Genomic DNA, 14,299 nt, shown 5'->3' with positions numbered 1-14,299 from the left:
AGAAAATTGTGTACAGCATGGAAAAAACATTTACTAAGATTTTTCTCAAAAGCAGATTACTTCATACGGTCCATATCTAAAGTAATTACTTTCTGATTTTAAAGTTCTGGTTTGGTTTACTTAGATTTTGGTAGCACTGACTTTTAGCTTAAAAATTTCTTGAAAGTCAACATTATTTGTCTGTCAGGCTTGAGATGCACCTCTGGAGTACAATATCCCATTGAAAAATAATGCAAGGACAATTGTATTTGTGCTTGGCCAAATGACACTGGTTCTAAAATCTTGTAACATAAACAATTATAGGAAAATTTGGGCTTGAAGTTCAGTAAAAACTGCAGTGAACTGTGTACAAATAGACCTGGTGTCATCCATTTGGTCTTCGGCTTCTTGTTCTCAAATCCTGAAAGTTCACTCAGCAGTTTACCATTTTGTATGAGTAGGATTTCAGATAATATTTAAATACCTTTCTTCCTGTGGTTTACATGTGCTGCTGTGCTGAACTCTTGTGGGACTTGTGACATGTAACTACATCCACTGTTTCAGAATATTTTATTGTGATGTAGAGTATGATTACACATTTGTCTACAGAAAGACAGCTATGTTTTAAATATTGATTTTCCATTATTGTCTTTTTATTAGTTTGGGGTTTTTTTTAATGTGTCTTTTATTCATGTGGTTATTGGCTTATGCTAAAAACTGACAGTAGAAAAACAAACCAGCAAAATGAAACAAACCCCCTGGTTTTGTACTTGGCCAGCCTTTGCTAGCAATTTTGTTTTTTAAAAACTCTAACTTGTAATTTTGCTGGCATACAAAACAGAAACAGTCAGAGTCCAAGAATGTGAACAGCGATGCATGATTCATCCTCTTCTTGGGCTGCAAATTTAGAAGTGTGAGATATTTGCACAATGGATCAATGTCAAGGTACACCCATTTTCCCTTAATTGCAGTCATTCTGCGAACACCCTTTTGTGAAATCACTTCTGCAAGATCATCCATCTATTTCTGTCAGCTAAAAAACTGTGGGGTCCCCAGATCCCAAGCCAGCTGTGGTTGTTTCTGACTGGTGTGCAACATTTTCCTGAGATATTTCCACTGAAACCTATGTATAGTGTATGGACATGACCCTCAGAATTTTATTTAAGAATCTGCTGAACTCATTAACCAGGTTTAACAGGAGGAAAAAAAAAAATTCATGAAGTGTCTAAGGGCCTTTTCACCTGCAAAGGAGACCAAGAATTCCAGCTGCATTCCAGACCTGAGCATTCAGATGCATTCTTCAAGTATTTTAAAGGGTGTTCCTGGGGTTTTGCTTTTTAGAAATGAAAATTAGGAGCAATTCTTTCAATTTCAATGGGCTGACAAGAATCAAGAAGTAAACCGCTAACACTTTCTTCTAGACTGAAGAGTTTGGGCTCCTGGCTGGAATACAGATGCTCTAGGTGTGCATTAAAAAAAAAAAAAAAAAAAAAAAAAAAAAGCCTTAACTACAGCTCTATATCATAAATGGTTTGAGCTTCAGGTTTGGTGGGAGTTCTGTTACGTTTTTTTGTCTCAGTACACTCTGCCAGTACACATTCATCCATCACACCATTTTTAACAGCAAAAATAATTAAGTGCCAAAATGACAGTATCCCCCTGGATTCAGCACCAGCACAGACTAAGTATTTTATTTCCTTAGAGGCACAAAAATTTATTGCCTGAAATCTGTTCTTTAGTATTAATTCTAATTAATAAATGAATAATTAATTGTAAGTGGTTTTAGGCTATTAATGGAGAAAATTCTCTTCTGTGTGAACTGCCAGTGAACCCACACTGATGACTGTTTTGGATTTGCTTTGAACTACTTTTAAACCAGAGCAATTAGTGAGACTGATTACTTTCCATTTGAATTGGTAACAGGTCTTCAGTTAAAGCCTGTGTATTTTCCTTGAACTTGTGTATTCATCATCATTTTGTAGAATTTTGTAGTGCCATGAATAATTTTTTGCCAGATAAAGCATTATGGTAAAATGTGGTAATAAAAATTTCCAATATATATTTGGGGCATAATTAGTATTTTGCCTGAAACATAACAGAAGAGGAAGGAAAATCTGAACACTCAGAGAATTCTCTGAGAGATCTTAATTCCTTAGAGTCCTATGTAGCCCCCAGAATTACTAATAAATCTAAAAAAGATTTTAGTAAAAAGTCAATGTGTGCAGTTTAAGTCCCCATTTTGAGATTTTGAGACAGTCTTCCCCTCCTGACAACTAAGTATGTTCAGTCCTTTAACACAGCATTTTTATATTGATACCACAAGGATTTTTAGGAGAGAGTTTTCATCTGATTTCAAAATTAGAGTAAACTTCCTAAAAATTTTTTCAGAAGATACTGCATCTTATTAGCACTATATGTACTGTTTGCTTATATTGTTTGAAAAAGCAGTCATTGTGCCTCTTTTTTTCTTTCTCGCCACGGTGTCAGGGGACAGTACAACACAAGGATAGAAAGGACAAATCAGTTGGAATTCCTAATTCTCTCCATACTGTTATAGTCAAAGTGCACACCTGGCTAAGATGTAGTATGTTTCACACTTCTTACACCAGTTTCTCTCCTATCACTAAAAGGAAACTACATAGCAAAATTTAAATTTCGAGGTGTTTCCTCTCACCCCTTTGACTCTTTCATTTTCAACTAACTTTATATAAAAGTATGAGAGAACCAGACTGATATACTTGAAATTACTGTCTTCCTGTTGCTGCTGAAGATGAGTAGCCACACAAGAAATTTCAGTCTAAAAGCTTGAAATTTCTTATACCAGTGGAGCAGTTTGTGTCTTGGAAAAATAGTGGGGACTTTACATTCCTGGACTAACTTTGGTTTTCTCATTTTGAAGCCAGGTTTTTGAAGGCTACAGGAGGGAGATTACAGAACAAATAACCTTTCATCAGATGTGCCAGTTTAAGTAGTGAGCAATATTTTTTCCAATTGTGAAGAAAGAATGAAAAAATGTAAAATAAGCTCAAAAAGAGAACAACGCATAAAGAAGTATACATAGGGTTAAGGCTTTAAAGTCAGAGTTGGTGAAACTCCACATGAATAATTCCCTGCAAGGAACATCCTGATAAATCAGAATCTCATTAACTTTACTGATACTTCTAATTCTGAGGCATAAATGAATCTAGGTTTTTATTAAATCATGATATAATCTCATACAGAATAATAGGAAATAACTTTTTTTCCCCTCTACTAATTATTATGAGTATAAAGGGAAAAGTATATAATGTTCAGGTAAATAGAATAGATGATTCATGGGATAAAAATAAGAACCAAGGGAATAGATTTAACAGCTATTTTTAAAAGTCAATGATTTGTTGGTAGCTTTGGTTTAAGGGCTTATTCATTGATCATAGGGATTTAAGCTGCATAATAGAAAGGTTAAGAAATTCTTCAATGAAGCAAATGTAAAAGATAACGCAGTAATATTACCTACGAGGTATGTGGAGCAGTTACTACAATCTAGTGACTTTAAAAAAAATATTCAAAATGAAACCTGTTTATACACAAACATTTGCAGAAGTCATCCACAGCTCTGCAGGAATCGTCTTGATATATTTCCCTGCAAATCTGACCTAGTAGAGAAAATAATTCTTTGGATATTATTATTGGTTTGGCCCAAAGACTAGAAAAGGGATTTATTTAATATCTTATTGCTGTTTTCTGAGTCTGATAAATAAATTAATTATTTCACCTGAACTAATTCTGCCTTCACAAGGAACTCATGGATTCAACGTTTATGCTACTTTCAAATTCCCAAGGGGAGAAAAAAATATCCTCTTGAATTCCAAACCAAACAAATTAAAGGTTTTTAAAATCTTTAACTTTTTCTCCCCATAGATTATTGAAATAAAGCTAACGAACATTAATTTAGTGTATCTATTAACATGACACAGTATTGTTTCTGCAATTACTTTATCTTATTTTCTTTCTGTGTTCTTTTAGAGATCATCTATAGCTGGGTATTTAATGAATTCCCATCTTTTGTGGCAGAAGACAGCAGGCGTTTCATCTCTCAGGAGACAGGCAATCTCTACATATCCAAGGTGCAAACATCCGATGTTGGCAGCTACATATGCCTGGTGAAAAACACAGTGACAAACGCCAGAGTTTTGAGTCCTCCTACGCCTCTGACACTGAGAAATGATGGTAAGAAAGCATTGTTTCTGGGTACTATGTGGAAAAAAAACCTAAATAAAAATACTCTAATTAATTTAAGAAACATGATTTTATTATTTTTCAGTATATGTGCCCATTTTCTGTAGAAAATGGCAAAGGGAAGTTGTTCATGAAGGCAATTTCTTTTAGAACATCCAGACCTTGTGAGAATATTTAGCTCTGCGAAGGCTGAAGTGCAAACTGACACCTCTTGGTGTACTTTGTTTAGTACAGTTACTCCACCTTTCTCTTCTGATGTTCTGTCACTGACAGAGAGAAGCACATCTCTTTCATAGGCAATGTCTGTTTCCTTAGGGCTCAGTTCAGTTGCCTCAACCCAGGTGGCCACCGCCACACTGATAATCTCAGGCACCTGAGACATCCACTGGGGACATCCACTGGGGACTGGCAAATGTCACATGGGTCATGCAGACCAGCTGCAAGATGCCAGGAGATTATTCATGTATTTGGCCTCTGTGTAAATACAACACAAAAACGTTTCCTTAAATACACTGGCAGAAAAAGGAGGAGAATCTTCATCCTTTTCTGGGTGCAGAATATGCCATAGTGTCAGAGGATGACAAAAAGTCTGAGATAGTGCTTTCTTTGCCTCAATCTTAACACCAAAAGCAGTAGTACTCGAGATACCCAACTCCTGGAGCTGGAAGTTAGGGATGGGAACCTGAGTGATACACCCATAATCCAGGAGGGAATGGTTTGTGATCTGCTGTGCCAATTAGATACCCACAAGTCTATGGGCTTGGATGGGATGCACCTAACAGGGAGATGGTGAAAGAGTCCACCAAACCTCTCTCAATTATTTACCAACGGTCCTGATCATCTAGAAAAGTCCCAATTGACTGGAAAATAGCAAATATGAGGCCCACCTACAAGAAGGATCAGAAGGACGATCCAAGTTCTGGATTCCACATTTGGGCCACAACAGCCCCAGGCAGGGCCATAGGCCGGGAGCAGAGCGACTGCAAAGTTGACCAGCAGAAAAGAACCTGGGGGTGCTGGCTGATAGCAGCTGAACATGATCCAGAGTGTGCCCAGGTGGCCCAGAAGGCCGATGGCATCCTGGCCTGGATCAGCCAGGCTGTGGTCAGCAGGAGAAGGGCAGGGATTGATTGTCCAGCTGTACTGGGCGCTCTTGAGGCCACATCTCAAATTTGCATCCTGTTCTGGGCCTCTCAGTTGGAAAGAGGACGTTGAGGGGCTGGAGTGAGTCCAGAGAAGGGCAGTCAAGCTGCTAGAGGTGTAGAAAACACATCTGATGAGGGGTGGCTGAGGGAGCTGGGGTTTAGCCTGGAGAAAAGGAGGCTCGGGGGAGTGTTTATTACTCTCTACAACTGCCCAAAAGGAGCTTGCAGAGAGGTGGTGTCAATCTCTGCCATGTCTCAAAGGAACAGAGAAAATGGCTGTTATTTTCCTTCTTTCCAAGATGTTCTACGTTTGATTATGCTTTGTAGTTCCTCACAACAATTCAGCTCATGTGAATCCACACATACATAAATCAAAGAGAGAAAGAGAGAGAAACTTTTGAGAGCTTTCTTTTATCTTACTTATAACTTTTTCTCAAACAAATATTAGTCCGATGCTACAAACACATCACAAAATCTGGATTTAAACACAGATGACTTAGCTTACTAGAGTAAATTTAAAATATGTTCACCAATTAGAATGGAATTAAGCTGCTTTTTTCATTGTAGCAAATTTAAATTTCCTCTGCATAGCATGTAGCCTCTGCAGCAAAAAGCTGCTCTTTTAATTTATCACTTCCTATTTTCTTTTGCTGGTTTAGTACCTCTGTTAATTATTGAGTTTCAGGTGTTTGTTTAATTTTACTGAATTAACATAGTGAATCCGTATAACATATCTTTTTGGTAATTTTTTTTTCAAAATTAAAATGCCCAAACATTGACTGCTTTTTTAATCTGTTTGGACTATTAAAAAAAAATAGAATTACATTGTCATATTTATTATTCATATCTTACTCTATTTATTCTTTATGATATTTCTTCATGCTTTTATTTGGTTCTGTCTTGTGCAAAAATTCAGCAGATTAATTATCTATTTTGTACTAACAGTACATAGGTAGACAACACCCTGTAAGAAATTGAGAGAGTAAATAAGGATAAAGGCAGCAGTCTACATCACTGAGCTAAGAAAAAAAAAATCTATGAAGGAAAACTCGGCAGATTTTTTTTAAATGTCAAGTGGGTAGTAAATACCAGCCTCCAGCAAATTTTTTGTTTCACGGCTGGCTGTCACACCACTGTGATAATCCAACCTTCTGAACTGTGCTGGAGTACTGGGGAAGTGTTTGCACATAGATGAACAGCTCCTCAGCAATTTCCCAGTCTCCTGACTCATTTTTTCACACACATGAATTTCTACTAGGCTTCCATGCCTTAATTTTAATCTGTTGGTACTTATGAAAATCTCCTTTCTTGTCATGGAATTCTTCAGTACTTCTTAGTAAATTGGTTGCTTTCCTGTATGACTGAGCAAGTTTCTCAGTGAAAAAACCTCAGCTTTCTACCTAACCTTGCCATCTCCATAAATGTACCTTGAAAAAATTGTTAAGGAAAGTACTGGTTGCTAAATCATATTATTTGGGACATCTGTCTGGTTCCACCTCTCCCACATAATGCAATAATATGGGCCTCTTGAAAAATATCTGGGATTATAATAAAAATTTTCCATAAATCATACTGTACTTTTTCATTTTCACACAAATGGCCTGAAGTAATACTGCCTTGTCCATTGACAAATATTAAAGGGTCACAACAACCTTTTAAAAGTCTGTATTCATTATGTGCAAAAATACAAAATAACTGTTGAAAAGTAGTGCTAACTAGTTAAAGAAAATTAAAGTAATTTATGAGGAAAGAAACTACTTTGAATAGACTCCAAGAGGGAAGTGAGAATTTAAAAATGGCATTAAAACAAACATTAAATTACCTGAAAATATACTCAACTCTATGTTTGCTGAGTTGTGTTATATATTTTTAAATATGGCTTTTTAAGCTTTTCTTTGTCATAAAACTACTTGAATTACTTTGAACTTTTCAAATACTCCCTTAGGTATAAAAATAATACATCTTTCTGAGTTCCAATGGTTGGCATCACAACTGACATTACCCTAAGCAGTCAGCACATTTGTTAGAAACCACAGGAAGAGCTTGTGGTTTTAAACAGCTTTTACAAATAGCTCTATATAAATAAAACAACTTATACAGCCTGTATTCTCCAAACATATATATCATTAACTCCAAAGTACTTTAATTGATTTATTTATCATCATTCTTAGATTTTGATGTATATAGAGTACCTATGCCCATGGGACTAGACTGCTGGTGGCAAAGAGCACTTCAATGACAACACTGGTCTCTATTTATCTATGAGAAAGAAATGGAATAATATCAAGGCATTCTGTCAAACTCTGAAAGATTTTAAGAACTTACTGGGATTTTATTAATCTTTTATTTCTTCTGTGATGTGTCTCAAAGGAGAGCTTAGCTGTTTGATATGAAGCAAATTAAATAAAAACATCAAGAAATCCTTCAATGGATTCTGAATAAAATGAATACCTCATTTGTTCAGATGTCCTTGACAATCAGTCATTTTGTGTAATTCAATTTCACTTCAAGCTGGGTAATAAAAACACCCTAAAATTTTGAGGAGAGAAAAAGTTTTAGGAGGAAATAAAAGAATATGCATCATTTCATTAACTGCCTCTTAATGCATTACAAATTTTGAGGAAATATTTGATAACTGTTTACTAATAATAAACAGCTTTGTTAAATTGTATCTTAAGAGGCTTGGATGCTGATTGGGAGCAGTAAATTATCTTCACTCAAAAAAACATCTGAAAGTCTTTTCAAATTAAGGAAATAGAAATCTAGGGAGTATAAACATTTGATTTTCAGCACATAAGAGTTATTTCAAGTTCACACATTTTTATTCCAGTTTTTCTTACTTTTTTGTCTTTCTTATTCTTTGGAAAATATGTTAACTTTAACATTATTACTGTACAGTAGTAAATTACGTAATTCTTCATTTTAGCCCTGTGCAGATACTGCATATTAGTTTGCTATGGTGAAATTTCCAGAGTTAAAAAAGAAAAAAACAAAAAGCAAAAAAGCCAACAAACAAGGACAATTTCAAAAACTAGAGGATATTTTCTACTATGTTCCATTAGAGCAAATTAGTTTAACCTCCAGATGTTGGTATGTCTGACCAGACATATTTTCATGTAACTGACTTTCAGATTTTTTCCATGTCTTCATAATCAGTGAAGCAGTGAACTGAATTTTGTCTGTCCTCATTCTATTGATTAATGCAATGTGATTTATAGTCTCAAAGGATAGAACATATAGTTATCAAGGTATTAAGGATGTTAATTTCTAATTTTCCATGATGAAATATGGTCTGCATATGTGTTTTGAGGTTTGTCCAGGTTTAGAAGAAATTTGGGGAAGAATCCCCCCAAAGGAGCTCCGGTAGGAAAAGCAGATCCAATCGGCCCCTCCCCCCAACTGGTCCGGGAGGAAAGAAAAATACCTCCTTGGAGAAAGGTGGAAAAAAAACCCTGTTTATTAAACAATGAGACCAAAACAGTATCAAAACAATGAGACCCCTTGCCACTCTAAAAGAGATGACAAACTGAGAAAACCCCGGGTTCAAGCAGCAGCTCACTCAGTCTCTGATCAGTCTCTCAGTGCTGGAATTGTCGCAGGCCAGGGCCGGCCCAGTGGGCCACAGCTGCAGCTGCCAGTGCTCTCCTGGGTGTTCAGTCCAGAGCAGTTCCAAGAGGTCCAAAGAAAAGGGAAAAAAAACAGTCCAGGGAACTTCTTTGCCCCAGCTAGCTAACACTAACTAAAAAGCAAAAGAAGAGCTCTCTGTCCCGCTGTCTGTCCGCAGACAACACAGTCAGGAGCAGGAATGTGGAGGAGTGAGTGCAGTGTCTGAAAACAAACTGCGCGCTTCTTCTCTCTCCCCCTTCACTCTCTGTAACACTCTTAAAGGTACAAAACTTATTATTATTCAACATAAACAGAATGAGACGATTGGGGATAAAAGCATCATATAGTCAACCCAGGACAAGGTTAAACTCTGGGATATGTTGCTTGAACAACAAGCAACAGTTGGTTATCTAAAAATCTGGTTATCTGAAGATCTAAGTTATCTAAAGATCTCTTTACCAGCATGAAGGAAAATTTGGAAGAAATCAGAGCAAATTCCCAAATAATAGAAATCAAGCAATAAAAGATGCCCAGTGTAGCATAATAAGATAACAAATAAAGCTAGAACAAAATCTGCAGTTTCACAGACATAGCTGTACCCACCCCAGAAGAATGCTGACAGTTGTTAATTAACTGAAACGTAAATTTTTTTTTTTAAATGCTTAAAGATGAAATGTAGTGGTTTTGACCTGTCTTCTTTGCCTTTCTCTGGTTTTTATTATTAATTTTTTTCAACTTTTATTAGTGGTTTTGTTCTCTAATGAGGTTATTCATATGGAGCTGAATTCTAGAAGACAACAACATGCACCTGAATTTTAACATGAGTTCAAAATACATATTCAGCTGTGACTCAATTGTGCTATGTTTTGTGGATTTTCCAGTCACATAGGCTTCCTCTTTCACATGGGTTATATTGCAAGGTTCTGCAGTAATATTTTGTATTTTAATTGTGTCCATAAAAACTGTATAGAGACTGTAGGAACTCTTTTACTCAGTACTCCAGGGCAGGAAACAAACCTGATGTAATCCTGCTTTGATTTTTTTTTTTTTCCAAGCACAGACAAACTGTCTGGGCAAAAATCAAGTTTGTCCTTTAGTGGTACACAGAGATTGATAGCACTGACAGAGACATGAATGTATGCAAGGTTTGCTCCAGGGGAAGGTTGATAAAATGGCAATGTCCCCAGACAGCCATTACCTGGTAGTAAATATGTTTCTCCTGTAAAACTGTAGTGAGGTATTTTAATGATGGGTCACTCTGGAAACTGAAAATAAAAGTCTTCCTACAATCTCTGCTTTACTCTACTGAAAATGTATCCTGCATGGGTTACATGTATTTTGTACTTTTTTTCTCTTTTGTTCTGCTATTGTACCAATGTCCTCCTGCAATGTTGTCAAAATAATAGGATGAAAATCAGGATTAAGAAATGTCAGTGCAGTCTTATTTAATTTTTAAAAAAATAAAAGAAGGCCATACATTTAATAGGATGGGGGAAGGTTGTTGATTTTGTTTGACGTTTTCTTATTTCCAAAATATTAACTTTTTCTTTTTATTTTATTTATTTATTTAGAAAGTCTGTTCCAGTTATCAGGAATGGTTCTTAACTTATAGGCAAGAAAATGTGTAGGTAGGCAGAGAATTTTATAGAGGACTTCTATTCAATAAACCTCCTATAGGGTGTTTTATAGGAATTGTAGAATAGTTGAAGAACACTCTCAAACAGAACACAACAGTTCAAAGATACCATTTGAAAAATATTTAATCTAAAAATGTAGAGAGACAAAATAACTTGGTATGGTCTTTTGACAATGTAAAATGGCTGAACCCAGGGATCTATGGGGCTATTACAGGAGAAAAACAGGGAAAGGTTGGGAAAAGATTATGTCCCAGGATTCACTGTAGTGCAAGAAGTCTTTCACTGCAAAAGTTTGCATTGAGTTTAGTCTGCTTTTGAGTTCAGTTAAGGTAATTTCTTTACAGGATTCTTAATTGCTAAGTCTTCTCATTGGTTTATAGAAAGACTATATGCTGGAAATTCAGTGGTTGCTTTTCTAAATTAGCTAAAAACCTCAAGATTCTAGACATGTAGAGTCTTGCACATCTTCTACACTTATGTTTTCTTGTTTCACTCCTTCTCCTCATGATTTTTGAAACTTGCACAAAGAGTTAACTGATCCATATACAGAATATACAAAGCCTAAAATTACTGAACTTGAAAAAAATATTCCTCTAAATTTGTCAGGATTAGGAATGACATTGCATTGAATTATAACTATTAAGATTTCAGACAGAAGTATGTTGGTAATATTTTAATTCTTGGTGACTAAATTTGAACTTGTGCAAATTGATAACGGAAGTAACCTTTACAGCTGTAAATGGTTTCAGAGTATGAAGAATGGTCCTGAATGTTATGTATCTTAATGTCTCAGGATCTTAGATAGAAATTCACCAGTGACTGCTGCTTTGCAGTCAGAGAGTATGGCATAATATTCAAGTTGAAATTACTTGTCAGTTTGGAATTCTTTTCAGAGTTACAAAGTAATTTGATTATGAACATCAGGAGTTCTTGAAGTTAAAACTGCCGCAAGGAAAAAAGAATTAAGCTTAAGGTCATATTTGAAGTACAAACTAATATGTCATTTCCTATAGGAAAAATTATATTCCTAGAGAAATTTCACCAGGAAGATAATTTAAAAACCCATAAAAGTAGATATTTCTCCTAATCACTCAGACTAAATAAGATTTCCCAGGTTTCTGAATATCTTTTGTGAGCCTGTCCTGGACGAATATTGGGCAATTGGAAAGGAGAAACAATAAACATTAGCCAGTGATGCCTAAAAGAAATCTGCCACATATTTCTTATTCCAAGTTCAATGTAATCTCATCCCCTGTAAAAACAAAATGGAACAAAAACCCCTATAATTTGGTTTTCATTGAGCTAGGCCTCCCAGGCAAGATGTAGACTATGTAGTGAGTCCATTTTGTTCCTTGATGTGTATGGCTGCTCAGAAAAATTATCAACGTACGTAACGAGTGAAAATAATCAGGTTTTCTTGTTTAGATACAATCTGCACATGCACAAATCTTCATATTGGAGTGCTGTGTGCAAGCCACTCACGTGTCGTCACTCATCTCTGAATGTTCAAAGCATGAGGTTTGGTTTCATCTAATAATAGATGTGCTGGATTTAGAAGGAGAAATTAGATGCCATTTTACAAATATTTGGGAAACTGATGAAGTCTAGTTTATCCTCACTGAAAACTTTTTTACACAGAAAAATATGGCAGACTTGGTCATAGTCTGCTCAACATCTTCAAACACAGGTGAACAGAAATCTCTGCAGCCCAATCTGTACACTAGAAATTTTGGTATCTCATTTGAAGAATTAAATAATATACTATTTCCCACATTGCTTATTCTGAGACTATCTCATTGCTTTTGTGTTCTCAGAGTTTGGACTCAGTTTCCTTTATTTCATTCATATGTTTTAAACTGAAAATGTTTTTCAACTGAAAACATATGCTCTCAACTGAAAATTAAGTGCTTTTGGTTCTTTTTGATGTTTAAGAGAGAAATACATTTGTATCTATGGCATACATACATTTTAAAGTTATAAATAATAATGTATTTCAAGATAGTAATACTATTTCTAGAAAGGGCTTTCCAGAGTTCAGAGTTCAGTGTAACTGATAAACTAGTGAAATCAAGTATGAGTAAAATATGGATTATAAAGTGGTGAGAGTAAAGTAATGTTTAAACACTTTTTTTTTGCTAAATGTGACTTTCTTTCACATTTATTCCTCTAAAATTAGGAACACATCAACATCTTATCCCTTAGTTTTAAACTAGAGTTTATTCCCTTCTTGTCCTGGATTCATTATGATATTTTTTCCAGACATTGAATTAGCAATTTTTCTGTCATATTAGGATATATTCCAGTAAAGACCTCCTTCCATCCAGTGATCTGCAATAGGATTTGCTCTCTAACATACGAAAACAGTGTTGGCACTTTAGCATTAACTCAGTTTAGTGCTTAGTTCAGTGCATTACAGAATGCAATTTCACATGAGCATTCTCAGGGCTTCTCAAATGATAAATTTTTAGCTCAAAACCTGGCGGAGAGACATTTAAGTGGAAGGAATGCTGAGGACTTTTACTTTCAAACAACAATTCCACAGTAAATTTCTAGGGATTTACCCCAGGTATTGGTCCTTTAGAATAAGATTAAGGGTAGGTGAGTCAATAAATTCTTCCCAGTTCATTCAAAATCTCTGATGCAGACCAGAGACAATGGTGGGTATCATTATTATACTTGAATCAATTCAGTTTGTGCTGTCAATTTACTGTCATTGTAAATTTGTGTATTCAAGGCTCTCCCAAACAAATTTCTGGAGACGTTTAACAGTACTGGTCTTCGAGGAAAGTGCTAAATATTCATTTGCTACAAAGGGACCCATACCTTAGGCAATCTTAGTTTTCATAGCAGGTTATAGATAGAAGAAGAAATTATGCATGAACATTCTGTAAGCAAGTTCTTAGGCAAAATTTTCTTGGGTTTAGATACATATTCACTCAACAGGTCATCATTACAATGTGATAGAATACTCAAATTTTGATCTGTAAAATTATTTAAAAATTCTTATGCAGCAGAATGAGTTTATCATGCCTCAAGAGGTTTCCCAGAAACTGACAGGAAGATGCAAACTAGTAGGAATCCCAATTAAATTTGTTTTTAGAGCTTTTTCCAGGATATAAGAAAAGCATGTTAACATTCCTGCACCACCTGATTAAGACTGGGGACTTTGTGAAAACCTCTCAAATGAGCATTCCTGGTCGCAGAGCAGGGAGAGTTTTATCATTTGTTAAAATAATGGCAAGTATCAATCCATGCCTAATCTTTCTCCTGGGTTTATCAGCCACTTATTCAAACACTGTCTGTAACCTGTTCCATTCAAAATTAGGCCCCAAAGGAAGTTAAAGAGCTATTAGTAAAAGAGTATATAGCAAACACAAATCACTTCAGCTGAAAGAATTTAAGGATCCTTCATGTTTTGGGTCATGCTATAGGGTAGTTTATATCTGGAAGATTAATGAAAGAAGCATCAGCCTCTACACATCTGAATAAGAGGATGGGCCATGTTTTCTCAGCAGTCAGATTCTTTTTGGCCTCATGAAGGAAAAAATTCTTATGGTATGAATACTGTGGTTTTTCCACACTCTTCCTCTGAGGTTGTATAAGGCATGGATTGGCAGGCTAAATGAAGAGGTAGATCAGTCCTTTGCAAAGAAATAATGTCTGATATCCTGTCTGTAGCTCTTTCTCTTGCTCTTAGCTAAAAGGACTGAAAAT

At 35.6% G+C, this 14,299-nt stretch overlaps 1 protein-coding gene across 2 annotated transcripts in view; it reads left to right on the top strand.

Moving 5' to 3' along the window:
* Positions 1-14,299, top strand: part of CNTN5 (contactin 5) — a 607,907-nt gene that overhangs the window by 444,110 nt on the left and 149,498 nt on the right. For both annotated transcript variants that reach the window (XM_064718603.1, XM_064718594.1), the window contains exon 8: positions 3,985-4,188. In XM_064718603.1, the coding sequence (XP_064574673.1) occupies positions 3,985-4,188 (204 nt within the window). The remainder of the gene's footprint in view (positions 1-3,984; positions 4,189-14,299) is intronic.

The sequence above is a fragment of the Zonotrichia leucophrys genome, chromosome 1 (genome assembly GCF_028769735.1).
Source record: "Zonotrichia leucophrys gambelii isolate GWCS_2022_RI chromosome 1, RI_Zleu_2.0, whole genome shotgun sequence".
Classification (NCBI taxonomy): Eukaryota; Metazoa; Chordata; class Aves; order Passeriformes; family Passerellidae; genus Zonotrichia; species Zonotrichia leucophrys.
The sequence above is the reverse complement of the archived record's forward strand: the minus strand, read 5'-3'. Positions and strand labels throughout refer to the sequence as shown.